The sequence below is a fragment of the Chenopodium quinoa genome, unplaced genomic scaffold (assembly GCF_001683475.1).
Source record: "Chenopodium quinoa cultivar QQ74 unplaced genomic scaffold, ASM168347v1, whole genome shotgun sequence".
In the NCBI taxonomy this organism is placed as follows: Eukaryota; Viridiplantae; Streptophyta; class Magnoliopsida; order Caryophyllales; family Amaranthaceae; genus Chenopodium; species Chenopodium quinoa.
The window spans coordinates 3539559-3565305 of record NW_018742738.1 but is presented as its reverse complement, the minus strand read 5'-3'; the positions used below and the strand labels follow the sequence as shown (position 1 = coordinate 3565305).

The 25747-nt window shown below is 38.6% G+C and overlaps 1 protein-coding gene across 1 annotated transcript; it reads right to left on the bottom strand.

Annotated features, from left to right (window-relative positions):
• Nucleotides 1-5529: 5529 nt before the first annotated feature.
• On the bottom strand, nucleotides 5530-20687 carry LOC110724146 (ataxin-3 homolog). Its single transcript, XM_021903537.1, has 2 exons — nucleotides 20445-20687; nucleotides 5530-6477 (listed from the first exon to the last, which is right to left on the bottom strand). The coding sequence occupies exons 1-2, from the start codon at nucleotides 20685-20687 to the stop codon at nucleotides 5914-5916; spliced, it is 807 nt and encodes a 268-aa protein (XP_021759229.1). The 3' UTR covers nucleotides 5530-5913.
• Nucleotides 20688-25747: the final 5060 nt, after the last annotated feature.

The following is a 25747-nucleotide window of genomic DNA, read 5'->3' as shown; positions in this document are numbered from 1 at the left end:
TCAAACCGGGCCTAGTTTAGTAATTTTGCCATAACTTCCTCTTTATTCATCGAAATTGGGCTTATAATATATCGTTGGAATGCTCTTTTTGATTTATATCCAACTACACTATTATTGGACCCTTGTTATGGACCAAACTAAAATGGATTGGATATTATCATAAAATAGAGTAAGTTTTTGAAAACTGCAAGAAGGGTTTTTAATAAAAACAACCGCAACACTAGACTTTCCACACTTTCACTTCATTCGATTATGATTCCACACGAAAAGTATTCATCACCGGGTTTGGTTTTGGGGAGACACAAATGGGTGTCTACAGGTAGTGACTGATGCAGCCAATCAAAAGCGGGTAAAGTACGAATCCAGTTGTCGAAAAATTGGATATGGCTTCCTTTCTTTCTCTTTCTCTTTCTCTTTACTTGGGGAGTTAGAAAAGGAGGATGTTGCATTGTTGAAGCGAATTTAGAAGTTCTCAAAGACTCAAATTATTGGGGCATGTGTTGCAGCTCATATCTTCACTAGGGTAGGATTTGCTACAACAAGAGGAGTGGGGGGTTCAGATTGTATCTCGGCTTCCCTCTAATTTTTTGTAGGTTGTATGACTTTGTCAATTTATGATACTTAAGTGGTAGGAAAGGTTTTGTAGTTGATTTTGGCGGAGGGACCTCGTCTCGGACTCCATGTCAACGTTGAGAAAACGGAAGTTTTCTGGCCATCGGAGGACCCTTGTTGTCGTCTCGTGGGTGTCTTTCCTCTAGACATTGGTCGTCCTGTCCATGGAGTTAAGTTGTTGGGTGGTCCTGTCAGTGCTGATTCCTCTTTCTGTGGTGAGCTTGTTACGCAGAGAGTGTCGAAGACCATTGGGCTAATGGATGCTGTTGCTAAGCTCGATGATCCACAATGCGAGTTGTTGCTTCTTCGTGCGTGTACTAAGGTTTCGAAACTGTACTTTGCTATGCGCACTTGTCCTCCTCGTCTTTTTGAAACGGCACAGGTTTCTTTTGATGTGGCCCTTTGGGCTTCTTTGGAGCGCATTGTAACTGCTTCGGGGCCTGGTTTTGGTGATTGGCAATGGCGTATTGCAACTTTACCTTTTTCTTATGGTGGTTTGGGTGTGTATTCGGCGGGTGATGTTCGGCACTATGCTTTCCTTGCGTCGCGTCTGCAGTCTTCTGGTCTTCAGGCTTCGCTTCTTAGCAATTCTGGTATTGTTGGTCCAGGTCCGGCCTTCAATGGTGCTCTTAGTCTTTTTAACAGGACTGTGGAGGCTGACCTTATGAGTAACCCTGGTGAGATCGCTACCCCCAGACTTATGAAAAAATTGGCAGATATATATTTCACGAAGGTCACTGCATTTGCGGATTCCACTTTCTCCTTATCAGCGCTTCAGGTTGCCTTATGGAAGTCCCAACAGGGGGATTAATCTTCGGCCTGGTTGCGGACGGTCCAGATATCGGGTTTGGGCCAGACTATGAATGGTAAGACTTACCGTAGTGTTCTTTGCTACCGGTTGGGTGTTCCATTGTTCTCCGTTTCAAGACCGTGTTCTGCTTGCTCAAGGGTTTTTTATGGGGATATTTATGGGGATCATGCAATGTCTTGTGCTGGGATTGTGGATATTAAGCATCGGCACAACATTGTTCGTGACACCCTGGTTGATATATGTTTTCGGTCTGGTATTTATGCTCGAAAAGAGATTAACGTTGGGTTGATTTGAGGGAATGACGGGGCTCTTCGACCAGCAGATGTGTTGCTTTATTCCTGGGATAGAGGCCTTGATGTATGTGTTGACTTGACGGGGTCTTCACCTTTAACGCAATCGAGGTTGTCTGACTTCGTTCCTGGTCGTGTTGTGTCGGCAGCGGCTCAGCGGAAGCGAGACAAGTATGGGGCGCGTTGCAAGGCTATTAGCTATGGTTTTCTTCCTTTCTCCTTTTCTTCGTGGGGGGAATTAGAGAAGGATGCTATTGCGTTGCTGAAGCGGGTTTAGGCGTTCGCTAAGGCTCGAGATATTGGTGCTCGCGCAGCTGCTCACATCTTCAGCAAGATCAGGTTCGCTATAGCTAGAGGGGTGGGGGCCCAGATTGTATCTCGGCTCCCCACCAATTTTTTGTAAATTGATTAAGTTTGTAGGTTTTTTGAAATTTTTATAATAATAATAATAATAATAATAATAATAATAATAATAATAATAATAATAATAATAATAATAATAATAATAATAATAATAATAATAATAATAATATGAGGCTCGTTGTCAGGCCATTGGATATGGGTTCATTCCCTTCTCCTTTTCTTCGTTTGGTAAATTAGAGAAATAGGCTGTTGGGTTGCTTAAGCGAATTTAGAGGTTCTTGATGACGCAAGACATTGGAGCACGTGATGCAGCCCATATTTTTACTAGGGTAGGCTTTGGTATAGCTAGAGGAGTAGGGGCCCAAATTGTATCTCGGCTTCCCACTAATTTATTGTACTATAGTAATAGTAATAGTAATAGTAATAACATTAATAATAATAATAATAACTAATAGTAATAGTAATAGTAATAACATTAATAATAATAATAATAATAATGCCGAAATATGCTCTGCTCAGCTCGGCTCTGCTCTGCTATCCTGAAATCTGCTCTACCCCTAATATGTTCTTCCCACAAGCTCAAAAGAACAGGGCCTTAATAACTTTTATTGAAACTAGTTATCATTGCTAGCTTTACTACTTAGTATAAATTAACTTTTAAATATATTAGCCCACTATACTTCACAATATTAGTTGTTTAATAAGAAAGCTTTGACCAACAACCGAAATAATTAGGAAGTTTTACGAATACTGAAATTAGTCGGCAATGCAACTTCTAACGTTCTCAATTTCCGACGTTACCAAAGTGGCTAACCCCAACCCTACCTTCCTTCTCTTAGATTAGACACAATATATATGTATACATATCTAATTCTTTTCCTATCTTAGATTGCAATCCCTACTAAAACAAGTTAAATTGTGTTTATGATGAACTTTTAGATAGAGAAATAATTCTTTTGAGATATTAGGCTCGAGAGGTTAATGTTCTCTCTTGGAAATAAACATAGGGCATGTTCTCTTCAGCTTATTTTCAATTCAGTTCAGCTCCTAATTTACTTATCTCATAAAATATTCAGTTTTGTTCATTTCAATTCTATTCAGTTCAGTTCAGTATATCAGAATAGGCCCTTAGACTAGGGATGGCAACGGGTCGGATTTGGATCGGATGGACCTTCACCCGCATCCATCCGCACCCGCCATCCGCTCCATCCGCTCCACCCACCACCCACTTACCCCATCATCCATATCCGATCCACCCATCATCCGCGGGTGAAACGGGTGGATCGGATGCTAAACGGATGAAAGCTATTAAACTTGCAATGAAATTATAATTAATCTCACCAACTTTTTTAATTATCTTTTATTATTTACAATGTTATACAAATTTAAAATTAGGCATAAAAGTTGAAGTTTTTACATCTAAAGTTGAAAACATCGGAAACGTTAATACAGAAGAAAAAATAATACAAATTTCAGAGCTACTACTTATTTGAAAATTTTGAATGCAACTATGTACAAATTAAATACATATCAAAAAACTAACAATCTTTAATAAAAAAAAATGGTTAAATCGAAACACACAAACATAGAATCGATTCTTGGATTATAGATTTATAGATGGGTAAAAAGAACAAATTAAAATAGAGAAATTAAAAAAAAAAAAAAGGGGTATAAAATTATACCTTAATCGCTGGACGTCGTAGGTGACTAAGGTGAGATGGAGTCGCAGGTGGAGGTGGAGTCGCCGATGAGGGTAGAGTCGTCGCCGGTGAGGGTGGAGTCGTCGGTGAGGGTGGAGCCTAAAGAATGAAAGGTAGAGAGAGAGTAGACTGTAGAGAGAGATTGAAAATGAAAGAAGGTGGCTGCTTGAAATTTAGATTAGGGTTTATTTAATTTCATGGCATATTTTTTTTTATTATAAAAATTAAACGGGTGGATGATAAACGGGTGACGGATCGAGTGACGGATGACTAAAAGATCCACCCGAATCCGACCCGATCCGTCATCGTTTCATCCACCACCCGCCTTTCATCCGTATAAGTCGGGTTTTCATCCATTTAATTAGAGCGGGTGGAGCGGATTACTGGATATCCATATAAAATTGTCATCCTTACCTTAGACCGTAAGATATTAAGACATAAATTACATTGATGTATACAATTTGTACTTTTTTTATATTGTTATAGTTAATAGAAAAATTAGGAAATAACTAATAAGGATCTTTGTTAGATAAACATATTTAAATTATATTAGAGTATAATACATGTAATTATTTATTGTGGTGCTAATTTTAATTTGAGAAATGTACATGTATCATTACCCTTTGTTTCAAAATAAATGCCTCCATTTGACTTTTTTACACTATTGACTTAATCCACATTAACAAGTGTTGGAGATTTTTATATAAAAATATATAGTTATGAGGCTAACGGTTAGAATCGCATCAGTGTACATATAGTTTCCATATATCAACTTATCATGGTTTATACTTATTGATAAATGTATATATTTTTGTTCAGGTTCATATGTGCCTAGTTTGATTAGGAAATCTATTTTAAGACAGAGGGGGTATTCATTATGTTTAGGATTTTAAATTACATGTATTAGTATCTTATTATATTTAGGACTTAAAAATCATTAAACAATTAAGGTATGTACGTAGTAAAAAAAAAATACTATCTCTGCTCCACACTGTATGTATTGTGCAATAATTGGTTTTTTTTTTTAATTAACATATTTTGAAAATAATTTTATGTATGTGAAGGTTTATCAAGAATAAAACATAAATAATTGTTAAATTGCCCATGCGTCATCGAACCCATGAAAGTTCCTACCTCGCTTTCAGCGTGTGAGCTTTGGGTGTATAACGTGTGCAGGATGCTCTGATGCTGTCTGCTATTGTTGCTACTTGCTAGCATGGCATGAGTAAGGGTTAATGTTGTTGAGCAAGCATCGCTTGCTACTGCTTAGGTTTTCCGTGAGTTGCTGCAGTAGCCGAAGATTTAGAGAATGGGATATTGTGCGCCTATCGTGGGATGTATAGAGTGATTTCTTATTTAGGGAATGGTGCATTTATTCAAAGACGACATTTGAGTGAGGCAAATGATACACTTATTCCAAGGATGATAAAAATAAATAAATAAAATAAAATAAAATAAAAAATTGGTTGAGCCGAACATTAGTACAAAATCTTGTGTCCAAACTCACACAAGCGTCTACCTTATTACAATTTTTCTAAGCCGAACTCAAATTTCAAACTTAAAATACGTTTTTAGGGTAGCCTTAAACCGCACTTTTTTTTCAAGCCGACCAATTAGGTCATTAGGCTAGGCCATTGTTGATCACCATTAACATATTCGAAAACTGTAAATTAAGGCAAGTGATGCACTTATTTAGAAATGGAGTGAGTAGCTTCTTGTCAATCGAAATTTTATTATAAATACAAAATAAATATAAATAAATTAATTAAATTGCTAAGATTGTTAACTTCAAATGCACCAACAAATGAAATTAATCAGAAATGCTACCAATTACATGCTGTGGTTTCAATTCAAAAAGAAAGTTGCAAGCAAAACAAATATATCACAATTACTTGATATTACACCAGGCTGGAAAGGAGGATTTTTTTTTTTAAAAAAAAAAAATTTACCTCTCAATGGAAATGTTTAGACGTTATTAGTCACCGCCATAAAAGCTTATGCAACGTATATCGTTCAGTAAGATATGGAGGAACCAACAAATGCATAAAAAAGATGCACAAACGCTTTATGCATGGGAGAGCTCAGGCACCCAATGGAAACTTCTGGAGCAGGGGGTATTTTGATATGTAGCATGCACTCAATTCGATTTCTCAGTAGAAGGGACACTAGCTTCTGAAATGGGTACGGCAGGGGTAGAATCCATTAAGCTGGCAGCCATAGCAGCTTTTAGATCTTCATCCTCCATGGCAAGAAGTTCTGCCTCAGAAAGTGATGAGAATTGATCAGAAGTCTGCCTCCTAACTGGATCAACTTCACGTGATGATTCACCCTTTGAGTTGCAGGCTTTTAGTATCCTCACACAATCTTCAGGAGTCAGCCACTGACCAAAACCATTTGAAGCTTCGGATGAAAGAGGACACTCCTTTGGGAAGTTTCCTCTCACAAGGAAAATACTCCAGCCAGCTCCTTTTAGCGAGTCAAGATATGCAGAGAGGTAGAATTTGGAAAGCTGCTCTGGAGCTGCATAAAGGCTATCAAAATTATACCACTCTCCATTTACCTTTCGAATGGTAAACCAGTGATCCTGCAAATGACATATGAAAGCATTTTCCTCTTCAGGGTCAATTTGAGCTGGCTCTGCTACTGGTGAATCTAAAGGAATGACCTGCAAATCCCACACTTCCAAGGCTTTCTGCAAGACCTACATTGTGTCAAAAACAAATCAATCAATCAATCAAATCAAAGCCTTAATCCCATAAGTAGGGTCGGCTACATGAACCAAAAGTGATTATTCCATATAGTCATCCACAATTTTCCTCCATCTATTACGATCAAATACCTCATTCTCATGCAAATATCAAATATCAAACCACATGAAAATAGGCAGGGAGAACAGGACTGTCACAGCATTCTACAAAGTGTGCTCCCTGTGTTTAGGTTTTCCCATTGTGTAATAACCATCAATATACATAAGAAAAAAACATACTCATGAACTTTTTAGATTCGTTCAATGTATAGCTTCAAAATATCAGCTTTTCATAATACTTGATTACATAGTTAAAAAAGAATGATCAAAATTATGCATTGAAAACTGTGAAAAAGTCAAATGGAACAAACATTACCAGAATGAGCAGTATGATACTATATGGACATAAGGAAGTGCATGAATGAATTTTATAACATAAGAATATGAAACAAAGTCGTTTACAATTTGCGCATATTCCTTATGCAGTTATGCAATTATAAAAAGAATTATAAGGTGGTACTACTGAGGTTTAATAAAATGCATGAGGCACCACATGGTTCTAAAAATTCAAGGGGATCCCTCTTGGGGTCCGAAAAAAAAAGTGTTTAATGATAAATAGATGTTAAGTTGCCTAAGTAACTGCTAGAACTGACATAGCTGACAGCTAACAATGGCAGAAAAATTAAGAAGAAAATGATATTTTATTGATAAGATGAGAATTACAATAAAATGGGATGATAATTCCACTTTCGCGAGGTGGATGCTCTCCTAATATGAGCTATTGAGAGGCTCACATCTCTCCCAATAACAAACCAGTCAATATTCAACATATCTTTCGTCTTCCTAATGAGGCCTATTTATAGACAATCCCTTGTAACAAAACCTGTAGCTTATTCCCCAAGTCACTACAAATAGACTATGCCTAACATACCCTTCCCCTAAATATATATTGATTTCTTGAACCATGGTCTTTTCCTTTTCTCACTACTAAAATACAAACATCCTCAACCCCACTCCCATTCATCACCACAGCTATCAACTGAACATGGCAATTCCATTATTGTATCCCCACCCACAACTCTCAAAGCTGAAACATCACCTCCCCATCAAAATCCAACCACCAAAGCCATCAAAACAAAACTACCTCTGGCAGCCACTGTCATCATATAAAAAAAATTAATAAATCTATACTTATATATTAAAACTTGCACCACCAACAAAACACAAACTCCTGCTGCCGCACTTGCACCATTGCAACGGAAAACAAAAGCCACATAACAAAACAAGTCTGTGAAGAGAGGGAATTTGAAAAAGACAAGGAGAACCAGCACACTATCATCCTAAACTGAGTGTCATATGAATTTATGGATAGTATAAAATTAATAAAACATCAAGCATGTGAGATATTTGTACAGATGTCATTTGTTAAATCAGCCTGCCCTTTCTTGTCCAATCTTCAAGGAAACAAACTTAAGTTGTTAACTCTCAGTTCATAAGAAGCTTATTAATAGAATCAGATTCAATATTTTAATTTTTCCAATCAAAGCTTCCTAGACATATAGGACTTTAATTTAATACTATTTTCATGCAGTAACAAAGTCTAGATTCAATCTAATGAAAATTTTCATGAAAACCTGTCACATTGTTTAACCAAGAAGAAAATGTTTCCTGGCTGTTAGACACTATTTAGGCAATCAAGAACCGAGCAACCCTCATGTTGGGTTAATCTCCCCAAATCACGGTTAGTTGAGTAGTTTTACTCTTTATTAGTAATATTTGTTATTATAACAAAGTAAAAATGAAAAAGGAAAAGAAAAAAAAAAAAAAAAAAGAAAAAAGAAAAAAAGAAAAAAAAAAAAGAAGAAAGGAGAATGCATCGAAGGTGGACGGTTGAATTGGGAATTGAGTTAGTGGACATGAAAGTCCAAGATAATTATGTTGGTGTCATACCTAGTAGAAAATAGGTGTTGACTTTGCTTACTACTATTTGTTATTGTATGCATTTATATGAGAAGTGTGTGAGTGTAAGCTGTGGCTGTGGCTGTGGCTGTGTGCAATAGACCGAGAGAATGCACTCACAACACCAACAATCCGAGTGTATGAAAGAAGAAAGAAACGACAGCAGGACAACAATCAGACAACAGCAGCAGACCTCTGAGAGAACAGGACACAAGACATCCACTATGGAAAGTGGTAGGGGTGTTGTGGTGGGCTGTGATAGCTGTTCTGTTTTTGACAGCAGTAGAAGACAAAAGCAATTAAGTGTGAGAGTCTTTGTGAGAGGGGAAGCTGAGTATAAGTAGAATAGCAATGCAATTGAATGGCATGTGATTTGTGTTATTCATATTAGAGTAATAGTAGGAGTAGTGCTCTCCAAGGCTTAACCTTTTGGCCATACACTTTGTAGCCGTAATTCACCATCAGTTAATCTAACAATTCTCAAGTTTTCCTCTCTTTCATTTCACTGTTCTATTAGTTTACAGCAGAATTACATAGTCTATACCAAGTGGTATCAGAGCAGTTCGATCATAGTGACCCCGACACTGACTCAACGCGCCGATGCGGTGGATGAGAAAATCGGAGAGGTGGAGTCGAGGCTGCAATCCATTGAACAGAGGTTCGACTTGCAGGACGTCCATCTCAAGACGATTGCGGAGAAGTTCAGTAATCAAGAAGCCACCATCGAGAGAGCGGTGCAGGCGGCGGTGGCCGGAATGTTGGAGGCCGAACGGAAACGAACGGAGGAGGCCCTAGCCCGAACTACAACCCGTTTGGAGGAGAGAATAGATCGTTTCCGAATCGACCACGACAGGATGGTGACGATTGAAAAGGAAAATAATCAGAAATTTCGAGAAGAGATGAAGAAAGCCGCTACTGGAGTGCAGGGAACACACCCACCATTTCAGCCAACCCCCATTATACAACCCATTAACGTTGAGGCTGAAGGAAGCCACAATCATGGCCAAGGCGAGAACGAGGTGCGCACTCCTTTGAGGAAAGGCTGGAGAGGAGGCGGCCATGGAGAGGAGGCGGCCATGGAGAGGAGGAGCCGTTCGAGTTCCGTCACTGGCCGGGCGGCGGAGGCGGGCGATGGGGGCGGTGACCACCGGAGTCAATGGAAACATCGTAAATTGGAGATGCCGGTGTTTGAGGGGGTTGACCCAGATAATTGGATTCTCAGCGGAGGTATTCTATGAGTTTATCAACTCACCGAGAAGGAGAAGATGGAAGCGGCCGTGGTGGCTATGGACGGTGCCGCTTTGAAGTGGTTTCAATGGGAAAGAAAAAGGAGGCCGTTCGTGGGGTGGACGGACCTCAGGCAACGAGTGCTCTATGAATTCCGGCCCTCCCATGTGGGGTCCTTGTACGAGCAGTGGCTGCACTCTCACAAGAGGGAACAGTGGAGGAATACAGGAGGCGTTACATCGAGCTAGCTGCTCCATTAGAGGGAATACCGGAATCTATCATGTTGGGTCAGTTCATAAACGGGTTGGAGGATGAGGTGAAAACCGAGTTACGGATGTTAAACCCGTTTAATTTGGAAGCAGCTATGGACTTGGCGGGTTGAATTGAGGCAAAGAATCGAGTTTGCAAATCCAAGAAGGGAAGCACATATCCTTCTAAACTTGGGCCGGCCCAAACCTCATTTAACACAGCAGCACCCTCTAAGTTTAGTGGATCGGGCTTAATTCGAACATATGGAGTGCCCACTCACACCGGTCCAATCAGAACCGGGTTTAAAACCCAAGAGTCCCAAGCCTCAGTCAACAAGGCCGTAACATTGGGAGTTACATCTCACCAAAATCAGAGCTCCACCAGGTGAGTACCGACGCGGAAATTCAAGAGAAGAGAGCGAAAAATCTTTGTTTCCGTTGTGATGAGAGATGGGAGGTGGGGCATCGTTGTTAGAGGAAAGTGATGAGCGTTCTTTTGTTGGCCGGGGAAGAAGACGAGCCGCAAGAGGCAGGGGAAGACGAAGAGGACACGGCGGTGGAGGTATCCCTCTGCTCAGTCATCGGCGTGTCTAATCCCAAAACCATGAAGTTGAGGGGTGAGCTGGTGGGGAGATCAGTGGTCGTTTTGATTGACCCGGGGGCAACCCATAACTTTGTTGCGGTAAGGTTGGTGGAGGAATTAGCGGTGCCGATTTCAAGAGGTGGTGACTTTAATGTCACTCTGGGGAACGGAGAGCTGATATGAGGTCAAGGTGTGTGTAAAGGAGTGAGGTTGAAATTGAGTGAAGGTGTGACAATCTGTGAGGACTTCCTACCCTTGGAGTTGGGGAATGCCGATTTGATTCTCGGGGTACAGTGGCTCGAGAAATTGGGAGCCGTGACAACCAACTGGAAAACGCATATTATGAAGTTCAAAATTAAAGGAATGCCGGTTACTCTCACGGGTGACCCAACACTAGAAGCAAGGCAGATTTCTTTGAAGGCCATGGTGCGTCACTTGAATAAGGAACGGCAGGGGCTATGGGTAGAATTTGGCAAGTATGTGTGGAGAAGCAGGGGAACAAGGTGGGAAAGCAGGCCCTCCCTCGTTCCTGACCGAATTGTTACAGGAGTTTTCGAGTGTTTTTGAGATGCCAACGGGGCTGCCACCAAGGAGAAATCACGAACACTCAATCGTCCTTAAAGAGGGAAGCAACCCGGTCAGTGTTCGGCCATATAGATATCCACAGATACAAAGGATGAAATTGAACGCCTTATTCGTTGCAAGCCGAGATTATTCGACCCTCGACGAGCCCATTCTCTAGCCCCGTAATTCTTGTAAAGAAGAAGGACGTATCGTGGCGCTTTTGTGTCGATTATAGGGCATTGAACAAGGAGACGGCGCTGGATAAATTCCCGATTCCAGTGATCGAGGAGCTATTAGATGAGTTGCTCGGGGCTAGGTGGTTCTCGAAATTGGACTTGAAATCGGGGTACCATCAAATTCGGGTAAAGGCGGAGGACATCCACAAAACCGCTTTTCGAACCCACGAGGGACACTACGAATTTTTGGTTATGCCATTTGGGCTAACCAATGCACCGGCAACATTTCAATCGTTAATGAATGAAGTGTTTAGGCCCTATTTGAGACGATTTGTGTTGGTGTTTTTTGATGATATTCTCATCTATAGTAAGGAGGAGAAGGAACATGTGGGGCACGTGCGGTTAGTGTTGGAGATTTTAACCAAGCATAGTTTGTATGCTAATTTGAAGAAGTGTGAGTTTGGTAGGAGAGAAGTAGCGTATTTGGGGCATGTCATTTCGGAAAAAGGGGTGGCTATGGACATGGAGAAGGTGAGAGCTATATTAGAGTGGGAAGAACCAAGGAATTTGCGAGAATTACGGGGATTTTTGGGTCTCACCGGCTACTACCGCAAGTTTGTGTCTCACTACGCTCAAATAGTCGGGCCGTTAACATCTCAATTGAAGAAGGATTGTTTCGGTTGGACTATGGAGGCTGCCCACGCCTTTAAGGCCCTCAAAACGGCCATGACAACCGCACCCGTACTAGCCATCCCAAACTTCCAAGCCGAGTTTGTGATTGAAACGGATGCGTCGGGTTTTGGTCTAGGGGCTGTGATGATGCAACAAGGGAGGCCCATAGCTTATTTTAGTAAGTTACTTGTGGTGAGAAATCAAGCTAAGTCCATTTACGAGAAGGAGTTGATGGCTATTAGCTTAGCGGTGATGAAATGGCGCCACTACCTCTTAGGGAGGCACTTTATAATTAGAACCGATCAACAAAGCTTAAGGTTCTTAACCCAACAAAGAGAGGTGGGGGAGGAGTACCAAAAGTGGATGAGGAAGTTGATGGGCATGGATTTCGAGATCCAATACAAACCCGGAGCCTCAAATAGAGTGGCTGACGCGCTCTCACACAAAGGGGGCAGCAAGGTGCAGCTGAGTGCCTTGGTATCCACCTCTGTGGTGGACTGGTCAGATTTGGATAGAGAGATGGCAGAGGATTCGTGGTTAGGGGAAGTGCGCAAGGGGCTGTTGGATGGGCAGTTGACTACTAAGGGATATCATTTAGAGGGGCAGAGAGTAATGTTCAAAGGCAGAACTGTAATACCCAAGGGGTCGAAATTCATACCCATACTCCTTAGTGAGTATCATTGTACTCCAAGTGGGGGGCATGATGGGGAAGTGAAGACGTATTTGAGATTGGCAGAGGAATGGTTTTGGCCCGGTATGAGAAAGAAGGTGGGTGAGTTCGTGCAACAATGTGAGGCTTGCCAAAGGGGAAAGGTTGTCCAACAAAGTCCATATGGGTTGCTTCAACCACTACCAATTCCGGAGGCCATATGGGAGGATTTGTCCATGGATTTTATTGAGGGGCTGCCTCTTTCAAAGGGGGTGGATGCGATTTTGGTGGTGGTAGATCATCTCTCTAAGTACAGCCATTTCATAGGCATAAGGCACCCGTTTAATGCTCTCAAAATTGCTGAAATATTTGTGAAGCAAATTGTGAGGTTACATGGGTTTCCAAGTTCAATTGTCTATGATCGTGACCGAGTATTCATGAGTATTTTTTGGAAGGAATTGTTCCGGTTGCAAGGCACACAACTCAAGAGGAGCACGGCGTACCATCCCCAAACTGATGGCCAAACCGAAGTGGTCAACAAATGTTTGGAAACCTACTTACGGTGCTTTGTAGCAAGCCAACCCAAGGCTTGGGCCTCGTGGTTACCTTGGGCAGAATTTTCTTATAATACTTCGCCACACACTGCCACCAAGATGACTCCCTTTCGGGTAGTTTATGGACGGGATCCCCCAAGAGTTTGCAGACTTGGGAAGAGAACTACAATGGTGCAAAGCCTTGAAGAGGGACTAATGAAGAGAGATTTAATATTGGACGAGCTGCGAATGAACATAAACAGAGCACAACAATTGATGAAAGAGAATGCTGATCATAAGCGAAAAGATGTTCAATTCGAAGTGGGGGAGGAAGTGTTCCTTAAATTACAGCCATACCGACAGAAATCAATTGCGAAGAGACCGTATGAGAAATTAGCTTCTCGATATTATGGCCCCTTTGAGATTTTACAACGGGTAGGCTCAGTAGCATACCGATTGAAACTTCCACAAGACAGCAAGGTCCACCCTGTTTTTCACGTCTCTCAACTTAAGAGAGCAGTGGGTAATCTGCCTGTTAACCCCACACTGCCCAGCCAAATCTCAGCTGAGCTGGAGTTGGTGGCAGAACCTGAGGAGCTGTTGGCAGTGAGGTAAGGTGATGGTTCCAGCAAGCGTGGGACAGAGGTTCTGTTGAAATGGAAAGGGCTTCCGGAGTTTGAAGCTACATGGGAAGAATTCGAGGCAATCAATCATCGCTTTCCACTCTTTCACCTTGAGGACAAGGTGAGTCTTTTGGGGGGAAGTGATGCAATAGACCGAGAGAATGCACTCACAACACCAACAATCCGAGTGTATGAAAGAAGAAAGAAACGACAGCAGGACAACAATCAGACAACAGCAGCAGACCTCTGAGAGAACAGGACACAAGACATCCACTATGGAGAGTGGTAGGGGTGTTGTGGTGGGCTGTGATAGCTGTTCTGTTTTTGACAGCAGTAGAAGACAAAAGCAATTAAGTGTGAGAGTCTTTGTGAGAGGGGAAGCTGAGTATAAGTAGAATAGCAATGCAATTGAATGGCATGTGATTTGTGTTATTCATATTAGAGTAATAGTAGGAGTAGTGCTCTCCAAGGCTTAACCTTTTGGCCATACACTTTGTAGCCGTAATTCACCATCAGTTAATCAAACAATTCTCAAGTTTTCCTCTCTTTCATTTCACTGTTCTATTAGTTTACAGCAGAATTACATAGTCTATACCACTGTGGCTGTGGCTGTGTGAGAAGGCACACACTGTGGGAGAGGCTAGCAATGTAGTAGCTAGCAATGAAAAGAAGTAGTGAGTGCATCTCAAGGAGGAGAGCACAATAGTTGTAATACCGAGGGAGAAACAAATAAGAGACAAACACAATATTAATGTGAGGGGTACTTTTAAGATAAGTATAAGTACCAATGTTAATTATAATTGTGGTGGTAGTCATTGTACTCTCGAAATTATTGTTTGTAAAGCTGTTTTCATCCTAGAGATCGCCATGGTTTTTCTCCTTATTGATGATGAGGGGTTTTCCACGTAAAAATATTGTGTGTTGTTTTTGTAGTTCCGTATACATTACAATATCTGTTGCTTAGTCCCTAACACCTCGGAGCCTAAAGAAACCCATGATCAAATTTAGCAGATTAGTGATGAAGCTAGGTAAATTTCTCAGTTAGCTATGGTTTCATCATCTTGTTTGGATGAATATACAGTTACTAGGCTAAAAGATTTTACCCCAAGAACCTTTTGAGAATTTTACCCTACACTTGGTAACATAGACATTGGACTTTAAGAGGGTTCACCGAAGGGGATTTTTTAAAACACCAGTAAAGTTGCATATCCTTCCACCCTGTGATGCTCAAAATCAGCCCACACCACCCTTATACCGGGGAGTGGACATGAAATCTGGTTCAACTATCGAGAGAGAAAGTGGCTCCGACTAACACTGGATCTATAATAGAAGTACATATCCGCAAATGTAATAACCATGACATTGGGGCTTTTGAGAGAAAGAGAGAGACAAGACTTCCTCCGCTATTCTTCTCTGGCACAAGAAGCTTCCTCCGGTATTCTTCTCTGGCACAAGAAGCTAGTCTTCTTCGACATTTTCCCTATTTGGTGTGTTCTACATTTTTCTTTCTTATTTTATTTTTGTTTTTGCTGTTTTAAAAATGAGGATAGATGGGAAAGAATATACATGACTACATTATGAGCCCTAACAGATGCATTTGGTCAAACATTTACAAACAGAAAGTAAATATATATACAAAATAAATAATACAGTAAAAATAATTTGGAAACTCATTTTAAAGTAAATATATATACTCCTTACTATTTTCAAACTTCATAATTTTAATAAAAATAAGCTGTACAAAGCTTATTTTTTGTAAAAAAAATTGTGTCCCTGGGTACATTTCAAGTTTTGGATCCTTTGAAAAAGTTTTCCTGAATCCTTAATTTAATTTCTCCTGTCTAATCAGATTGGATCCCTACTTGAGTCCGAGCACCTTAGCTTATAAATGACAGGTACTCCTATATTCAAATTCCTCTGTAAGTAATTAACCTAAACACAAATCTTGTACAGTTGTATTGAACTTTTGCTTCCATGCACATTTATATTTATACAACGGCCTTAAAAAAAATCTTACAAGAAATCACAGATTATATGAGGGAGCATTAGACTTAAGGAGCATTTAGTTGGGCTTCTTGTTGTTTGTTTGGATTTCTAAACATGTAAACATGGAACCTGATACTTAATGGATTCTAACTCCACCATATCCTCCTATAATCTTATACGCATTCCCCCTCCCCATAGGTTTCTTATTCCAATTCACCCTAGATACACAAGAATTAAACTACAAGCAGGACCAACGCATCCAATTGCCATTCAGTTGCCATTCAGTTATTCCTTCTATGGCATATGTAGACTAATAGATTATGGTTCAAATTGGTTGATTTAATTTTGGGATATTCTACATGGTGGCCTCTAATTATTGCACTTTTTTTTTTGTCCACTATGCTTTTGTTTAAATCTCCAATGTGCCATTATATTTGTTTTATGGTTAACGTTAGGTGCTTTATGATTAACCATTAAATGAAATAAACAAAATTACTATTTCAGGTGGGAGGGGGTGGCTTCAGGAGTTCAAGGTGAGGTGGATAGTTTCAGGAGGGTGAGGGGGTGGGTTCAAGGTTGATTTGGATTGGGTGGGTGGGGGTGGTTTTGAAATGAAGTTGGATGGTTTTGGATGTCGGTGTTTGGGGAGGGGGTGTTTGGGTGGTTGGGGGAGATGAAGTTGGATGGTTTTGGATGTGGGTGTTTGCGCGGGAGGGGAGGGTGCAAGAGTTTACCAAGAGCCTTAATACTTTTTTTTTTTGGGGGGGGATGGGGGGAAAGGGGGGCAGTACACTTTAATCAGATAGTGGTGGATAGATATTATGTTATGATCCAAACTAGTGTGTTAAATAAATTGATTTTGCAATTTTTTTTTTGTTTTTTTTTTTTGCAACTTTAGTTAATGTTTCAACGAGGTAGAGGGAGACTGAAAATGACTTGGTTGAAAGGATTTAGGAAAGATATGAAGCAAATGGATTTGCATGAAGATGAGGTATTTGACCATAAGGAATAGAGGAGGAAGATTTTCATGGATGAGTATGTGAAATAATCACTTTTGGTCTATGTTCACCGGACTCAGCTGAAATCTCGGAGTGTCCGTGTCGACACGACACGACGCGGATTCGGACACGAAATTTTGTGTCAGATTCGGAGAGAGGGGAAGGGGAGAAATATAGCTGAATTTTAAAAAAATGCCTAATTTCTCAAGTAAAGGAGAAATATAGCTATGGATAAGTAAGAAATTTGAGTGAGCAGGAGGTTGAAGAAGAAAGGCAGTACAAAAAAAAATCAGAAAGTCAAAGTGTCGGTGCTCAACCGTTGTATTCCCCCCTTGTATTGGTTTTTATTTATTTTTAAAATCCCTTTTTACATTTGTGACAGTTATGTCCCTCACTTTTTTACCCCTTTATTTGTTTCTCTTGTGTTGAGTTACTGGGTTACTTTATACTTAAGTACTTCATCTTTATTTTATTTTTTTTATATATAAAAACCCAAATAATAAGTGTTATTGAGTTATTGTCATAGTTTTAGCATTATATGGTACTCGTATAATTTTTTTTGAATATTCATGAAATATTTTAATATTTTGTAATGTATAATATTTTTTGCAAAAAATGAAAATGTCGTGTCCCCGCACCTGTGTCAAAATATAGGACAGAGTCCCTGTGTCCTAAAATTTTGGAAATTGGCGAGTCGGACACTTGGACACATGTCCACTCGGACACGTGTCCGCGTCCGACACACGTACCCCAGTCCATGTAACATAGGATCTTGCTAAAATGAAGGCTAACGTGAATCTTTTTTCAATTGGGCCAAAGAAGCAACATGATGTGACCAAGAGGCTAATTCTTTTAAAGGATCTAATGCACTTTTAGAAGGTATTAATAACTCTAATAGAGACTGCCAAACAAGGAAATAAACAAGGAAAGGTTCAATAACTTTGATTGGAAAGAAAGAAGCTTATCACCAAAGATGAAGATGTGCAACAGTTTACTTTCGACGAAGATGACGGATGCCACTCGCCAATGTGGGTCCCAGAGGCCGGCTCCTGGTCACCGAACTGAACCCAGCTGGCGTGTGTCACTTATGACGGCGCATGTGGTGGTGTGACAACGACGAAATGAAATAAAAGATTTTTCATACTTAGTTTTTTCTAGAGTTTTGCTAGCAAGTTTTTACTTTTCCTTGGTTTAAGTACTTGGGATAAGTTTTATTTTATGTTATTTAGTGATATAAAGTTCCTAGGGTTGTTAAGAAAGTATTTAGTTAATTAGACTTTGTTTAGGATTAGTTTTCCTATTTTGATTAGAGGCAGTTATTATATTCTAATTAGGATGCTTGGAGCACAAGGTTAGGGGTTTGTCCTAATCCTTATAGAAGTAGAATTAGTTGCCTCTTACGCCTATAAAGAGATACTTTTGTGGCTTTTAGACATAAAATATTAAGATTAATAAAATAGTTTTCTATTTAACATTGTTTGAACTTTTCTTGCTAGTTTTCAATTCAAGGAGTTGTTTTGATAATTAGAACGTTCAATTCTTAGTTCTAGGAGGAGTCTAAGTTTTGTTCATCAAAATACTTAGTTCTAGAGTAACCTAAGTAGTTTGAGTAGTTTTGAATTCGTTCCAGGAGTGGTCGGAACACAAGTAACATCCGATTCGTTGTTCTTAATTTGTTCAAGTTTCTAGAGAATTCGAAAGGCTTGTGTTACTTGTTTGATTTTAGTTTCTTTAAGGGGTTTAAATCCACACCACAACACGTGTTGCAACAAGGTAATAAGAACTAGGTTCTCATAACCCTCTTTTATTTATTTGAGACTTTACATTTTCTGGAAGTTGCATTTCATCCTATTAGATGTTTAAGGCTAGTGTGTAGGTTAGATTTTAGCTTGAATTAGCATTTTGCCTAGCCGACAACCATGCAGAACAGCTTTGTTGGTCTAGTGTGGGATGGTTATACAAATTCCCTACTGCACATTGAATTTTTATACAGACATATAGAGTAATCATGTGTGCAAACAAATTCTCAAGCTACTATCTTCCAAAGCCACAACTGTTGGCCATGATTGCTCAATAATTTCCAACAAGCTAGTCCCTCCTACAGTAACTTAAAGGTTATTAGGTTTTGTCAGCTTGTGGCTTACATTATACTTTTTACAATGATCATGATAAATTTCTCATCCCACAATCTATCTGTCAGGACAAAATAGAATTTCCTCGCCATTCAAAAGGAGACTCTGATAATTTCTTTTTTCAAAGAAACTCAATATGTATCTCATTGTCATTGCACAAGAGCAGTCATATCTAAATTTCGCCCCAATGTTAAATACAAGATTGCTACATAATTACGATTAATTCAGATCTGACTACAAAACTTGTCGGATAAGACAATCAGCACATACCCCAACTGAGCACATCATATATAACTAAGGGTGAGCGTGGCAGGGTACCCTATAAAAATCTCAAGACCCGAAACCGGAACCTGTTGCAACAGGTTCCTAAAAATAGGACCCGGAACCGGAACCTGTTCCTAAAAATTGGGTACCTTGTCTTTCAAAGTAAGCTTAATAGTTACTTGTTTGTCTAGAATATTTAATACTACGTACAAAATTACAAATACTTATATTAATACCATTAATTAAACCTTTAATAGTAAGATTTAAAATGAATAAGGGGAAGAGAAGTAGGTCAAAGTCTTATATAATTTTAATATAGGGCTTTTATACTTCGGCTTAAATTATAGGGTCTGGTTACATGTACCCTATAGAAAACTTATACTAACAGGGTACCCTACATGTTCCGGGTCCAAAATTTTACTGCCCGAAACCGAAACCTTTGCAACAGGTTTCCAATGTTATTACCCGGAACCGGAACCGATTCTGGAACCAGCAGTTCCGAAAGGTTCTGGTTCCAAGCAGGGAACCCTAAATTTTTGCTCACCCCTATATCTAACCATGTCCACGTATTAAGGTTTTGCAACAGTCACAATGTAGGTATTAAATAATCTTAGATACTAACACCAATCGATGCACCCAAGCCTAGAACTAGCTAAATCCTAAATTATACGAACACCAATAATTTCACACTCGAACGGCTCAATTCCATTAAATGAACAAATTTAGATATGAGATTCACACCAAAGTTAGAGTGTACTTCAACATTAAGCTAAGAACCCAAAGATGGCTTGATTATCAATCACTGTACGGTGCACACGATGCATGAAACAGTGATCCAACTCTTAACTTCTTATGAAGACAACAAAAGTTGTATCCTTCGTAACCATTTACAGTAAAACAAAAGTTATAACCTTAAAAAAAACCAATTACAGTAACGAATTGCTAGAACAGGATAAACACAACAATATATAACAAAATCACGAAGCATTCCAATATAATTTCTCAGGTTCGGACTATCCAGAGATCAAACATCACCATTATAACATCAACATACATTTTTATTTTTCAATCACAGAATAATTTACTTAACATTGTTTCAACGGTACCAAAAAAAAAAAAAAAAAAAAAAAAAAAAAAAAAAAAAAAAAAAAAAAAAAAAAAACTTTTAGCTGAAACTCAATCAGAACTGAAGCCAAAAAGTTGAATAAAATCTGAGATAAAAGTCAATATCCCCAAAGTTGGGATTATTCAAAAATGGATAATTGGGATTAATTAAAGTAAATGGCCTAAAGTCCGGATTAATAATACCTGAATGCTAAAATCGCCACCCAAAGAGACGTTATGGGACTCAGCAGAAGCGAAATCACCAGCACCGACAGTATTTTGAGTCATCATCTGTCTTTTGGTCTGATCAAGATCGGATGCAAGAGCGGCCAAATCGAACTCAGAAAAGAAAGGTCCTTGTAATACTGTATTCACGCAATGAACTGCGCACAGCTTTCCTTCTTGGACTTCGTGATACAGCATTCCTCCATTGCTCGGACCTTCCATTGTTCGGAGTCTTAATTTTTTTTTTTTTTTTTTTTTTTGACACCAGGAGTCTGAAATTAATTTATCACGATTATACAATTGGGAAACCCTAAACTGAAAGGAATACAGGAATTTTCACTTTGCTTGGATTTGTCTTTTGCTTTTACTACTTCACGCCTGAATGTTAATAAAATGTACGATCATCGTATCAAACAAGAACTCACGTGAATATATTATCACTTTATTTTATGGTCAAAGTTTATAAAAGTTGACTCAAATTTTTGCAATGGGGCAAAAATTTAGAGATAGAGGGAGTACGTGTTTAATCTACCGCAAGACATAACACACAAGTCGCACATGCAGTTATATATATATATATATATATATATATATATATATATATATATATATATATATATATATATATATATATATATATATATATATATATATATATATAAAGAGATGGCAAGCCATAAACTCCAATAGAATGTCTTATCACTTTTAAATAAAATCATCGTTCTCGCAATCAAGCCAACGAGAAAATCGACATTTGGCATTTTTGTTTTTCGCCAAGTGTCGTGCCACGTAGACGTCAAATCGGTATTATTCTAACGAGGGGTGAACTAGGTCGTTGAAACTAATCCTCCCTCGGTCAAACTAAATTTATAAACATTTAACCAACCTAAATACTAGTATAGAGGCAAGTCAAGGGTCGAATTCAAAGGAACGGTAATGTTCAAGCGCTCAATTATACGCTTAAGTTAGGTCAAAGACAAAGATAAAGAGAGAACACTAACCAGCTACCAAACAAAGAAACCAAACAAATAAAACACTAGGAACGGGGATCAACAAGTAATCATGACAATTGTAGCAACTCGGAAATACATGCAAGTTAATGGTTGTGAAGACTAATGGCAAGTTAAATCAAAAGAGTCAACAAGCTATCTCCTAGAGGCCAAACTAGCGCCAACTACGAGAGACTCTAACTAGGAGCATCACTAATCAAGCTCAATCGACAATTGCAATTCCTAAATCAATGGTCCGTATCATAAGAAACTACAATGCAATCTTGCATAATTCTCTAGGCCTAACCGAACTACACACATGCAAACTTCCATTAATCGATTTAATCTCAACAATTAATCAACACAATCTCCAAATTAAGCACAATAAATCAATCATACAAGTTTCACCCTATCCCTAGCAAACAACTACTCTAACATCATCATCTAATCACAAACAACTAAAGAAAAAAGAATTAACAATCTATGAAGAACAATTACACTAATCAAAGATTAAACATCAAAATCAATCCAAACAAACTTGAATATTAAACAAAGCAATAAAATGAGATAGAGTTAGAAATGCTCATTGATAATAGAGAAGATCTCTAACACAATTGTCACCATTGAATCTTCAATCTCTCAATCACCATTGAAATTCCTCACTTTCTCTCTCTAAAATCTACTCTTAAACTAACCCTAAAAAATAGAGAGAGAAGCTCTCAACTAAGCTAAAATTATGATCTAAAAGTGTGAATTCCGTCCTTCCAAAATCGGGATAAAAGAGGTATAAATAGGAGGCGCAAAACAAAAACCGAGAAAGAAAACACCCAGGGGACGCGCCCGCGCTTCTCTGGGTTTCTTCGTTGTTTTGTGCGTTCGCTAAGGTCTTCGGATGAACGCGCAATATGATGATGATGATGAACACTAAGAGTGGCAGTCCCAAAAAACACTTGACAGTGGGTTCAACACCCCATCTTCATGAGAGCACGACTTGAGAGCGTAAGATCTAGAACTTGGAGGATTCACTTCCTTGCATCTTTAGTTTTTCCAATTGCCATGAGCTTGCTCCAAAAGCATCTTCTACCTTAGTAAATCAGCAATATCAAGACTCGAACCTCGTACAATACCTACAACCACGAAAATAGAGCAAATAAAGGAGAAAAGAGTAGAAAAACCAACAAAATGCACAAAATCTACAAAATAAGAAAGGATAGGTAAAACCAAGACCAAATGCATAAAACTAAGCATTTATTGAGCATGAAAGCTATAAAAAGAGGAAGAAAACAACCTAAATGCTCATCAAATGGGTGCCATTTATGACACCCATCATATTGTGACACATGTAATGCTAAGTAAGCATTTTAGGAGGAATTTTAAAGGAGGAATGTTATTTACGTAAATACATAAAGGGTTAACCGAGTTACTCCTGACCGAGTAACCCATCAACTAACTCTTGATCGAGTAACCCCTTGAGTAACCACTGACCGAACCCCTCAAGTGACCTCTGACCGAATAACCCTTCAAGTAACTAACCCCTGACCGAGTAACCCCTCGAGTAACCCTAACCGAGTAACCCCTCGAGTAATCCTTGACCAAACACCTCAAGTAACCCCTATCCAGATAACCCTTCGAGTAACCTCTGATCGCGTAACCCCTCGAGTAACCCTTGACCGATCCTCTCAAGTAACCCCTGACCGAGTAACTCGAGAAACCCTCTGACCAAATAACTCATGTAACACCAGACCAAGTAACCCCAACCACACGGTGTGTCCAGCCACATAAAAATTTGTCATATAATATTGTATTTCATACATCACACACAAATAATGTTATCTTTTTTTCATCTATAGCCTCTAAAAACACTTGAAATTTAACTTGAAAATTCTAAAAACAGGATTTTTGATATTCCCTTATAGTAATCTTATAGTGGCTGGTCACACACATATACTCCCTAATGTCCCAAAATGACTGACACAAACAAACTTTGCATACATGTCGATGTAATAGTTTGACCTAATTTTTATATAATCAAATAACAACAAAATTTATAAATTTTTTAATCATGAAAACTTATGATAATATCTATTCAAATACTTATTTCATGATGAAATATGAATTCTTTACGTTTATAAAAAAAATGGCAGTCAAAGTTAATATTATAAATAGTGGAAAAAAGTCTAATGTGTCATTTATAATGGAACGAATGAAGTAAAAGTTAATGTAGAACTTTGTTTTTGTAAATGAGAATTAATGTTTATCTTATAGGGTGGTACACGTACAAGCCCCTAATTATATTTTTTTATATGAATTTATTTATATTTATCATGCAAATTTATATAAATTAAATAAATAAATTAATTCTTACACTCATTACTCAGAATAGATACGTAGTGCAAAGTATAATAGATTAATAGTATATATATTATGCATGCATGAGTGTGTTGTGAGTTTGACTTTAAATTAGTTGTCAAATAAATGGTTTGATTATAGGTGTACCAAAAATTTTAAAAACTTGTTATAATAATTAAGAGGATTTAGGGTTTAGGAAATTTGTAACAAAATATTATAGCAAAAATTGAATTATATATAGTTTATGTTGTTGATTGTTTATTCACAAAGCATCACATCCATTTATATTACAATAGCCATACATGATCTAATAAGGAAAGCAAATATATACTATACAAAATAAGATAATATACTCTCCTTGATTAAACAATCTAAAGTCAAATAATATGGACTAAATCACTAAATATATGCTGAATATCCATGAATAATATTGACTAGGAAACAATATTAAGCCCATTCAAGGAAAAAAAACATTTTCAAGAAAGTTATATATCTTGGAGTATCTTTTTTTTTTTTTTTTTTGAGGAAAGTATCTTGGAGTTGTAGGAGTTTATAGGTACGAATGCGGAAAACATGAATCATATTCATATAGCACCTGATATGAAATAACCAACAAAACTCAAGAAAAAGGGAGGAGAAATCAAGTAACAACAAGTTCAAACCAACAAAATAAGGCAAACCTATCTCAAAATCACCAAGACAATGAAAATAGGGGTCTTAATCAAAGCCAACACCAAGTAAAGCTAGGATTAAGGTGTAACCACAAAGATTACAAGGTAGCAATCACAAAGAAAGCAAGATAATCATAAAGATTATGGTAGAGAGAGAAAGTCTCTTTGATTACAAAATCAAGCAAAGTTCAACAATAATTAAGATACAAAACCGTCTTAAAACAACTTAAATAGTTCGCACAAACTGACAAGAAAACGGGAAAAGGTTCGACCGAACTAAGGGTAAGTTCGGTCGAACTTGTAGGTAGGTTTGGCCGAACTAAGGGTAAGTTCGCTCGAACTGTCCTGCTCTTGGTTCGATCGAACCTTTAGAGTTCGACCACTGCTGCAAAACTGACAAATTCGGGTTGGAAACTGACAAAATGGTTCGGTCGGACTTCCTAGGTTAGGCCGAACCTCTTCAAATCTTCTTGTCTTTAAGTGTGATGATGGTTAGTCCCGAAAGGTGACCTCCAAGGAGCTAGGCCCGACTTCGTGTCACGACATGTGGCAAGTCTTTCACTTCTTCCACTAAGTTCCATGCACCCGCGTCAGCATCTATTCCCAAGATCATGCATAACACATAAAGAATTAGATTTGATACCTTTGTAGCGTGGTTCCACGTGTGATCGAACAAGAACAAGGGAGACAAAGAACCTCAAATGTGGTTTCTCTACTTGGTCCACAGGCACGGATTAAGACCTCTACTAATGCTAGTTAGTTGCAATTGAACCCTTCAATTGACCTTATAAGGAGAAGAACGAGCAACGAACCAATCAAGAACCACCACACGCGCCACTAGGGGTGGCCGGCCGTGAGTCCAAGGGGGAGGAGAGAGAGCCATGGGATAAAGAGAGTATGTGAGGGTTTTTGGGATTTCTTGTTGCTTGATTCACAATCAAAATTGTGTTGTATCATACAACCCTAGGCATGGACCTTATTTATAGATCTCATCTATAAATAAGAGTCCATGACAAAGCCCAAAACCTAACTCTAATCTAACTATGCTAGCCCAATCTAATTCATGATTAGTTACTTGTTCATGAGGCCCATAAATGGGTCTCTAACTTGCTTTACCCAATACCCTTGTGTGTGACCTCATAGGATCTATTCTAGTGGGCTTTGGACTATTTGACTAGCCCAAAGATCATTGATCATAGTCTAGAAACAGATAATGACGACCCAAAAGAATGAACTTATTATCTCCATAATCGTGATCCTTGATATATCTAGT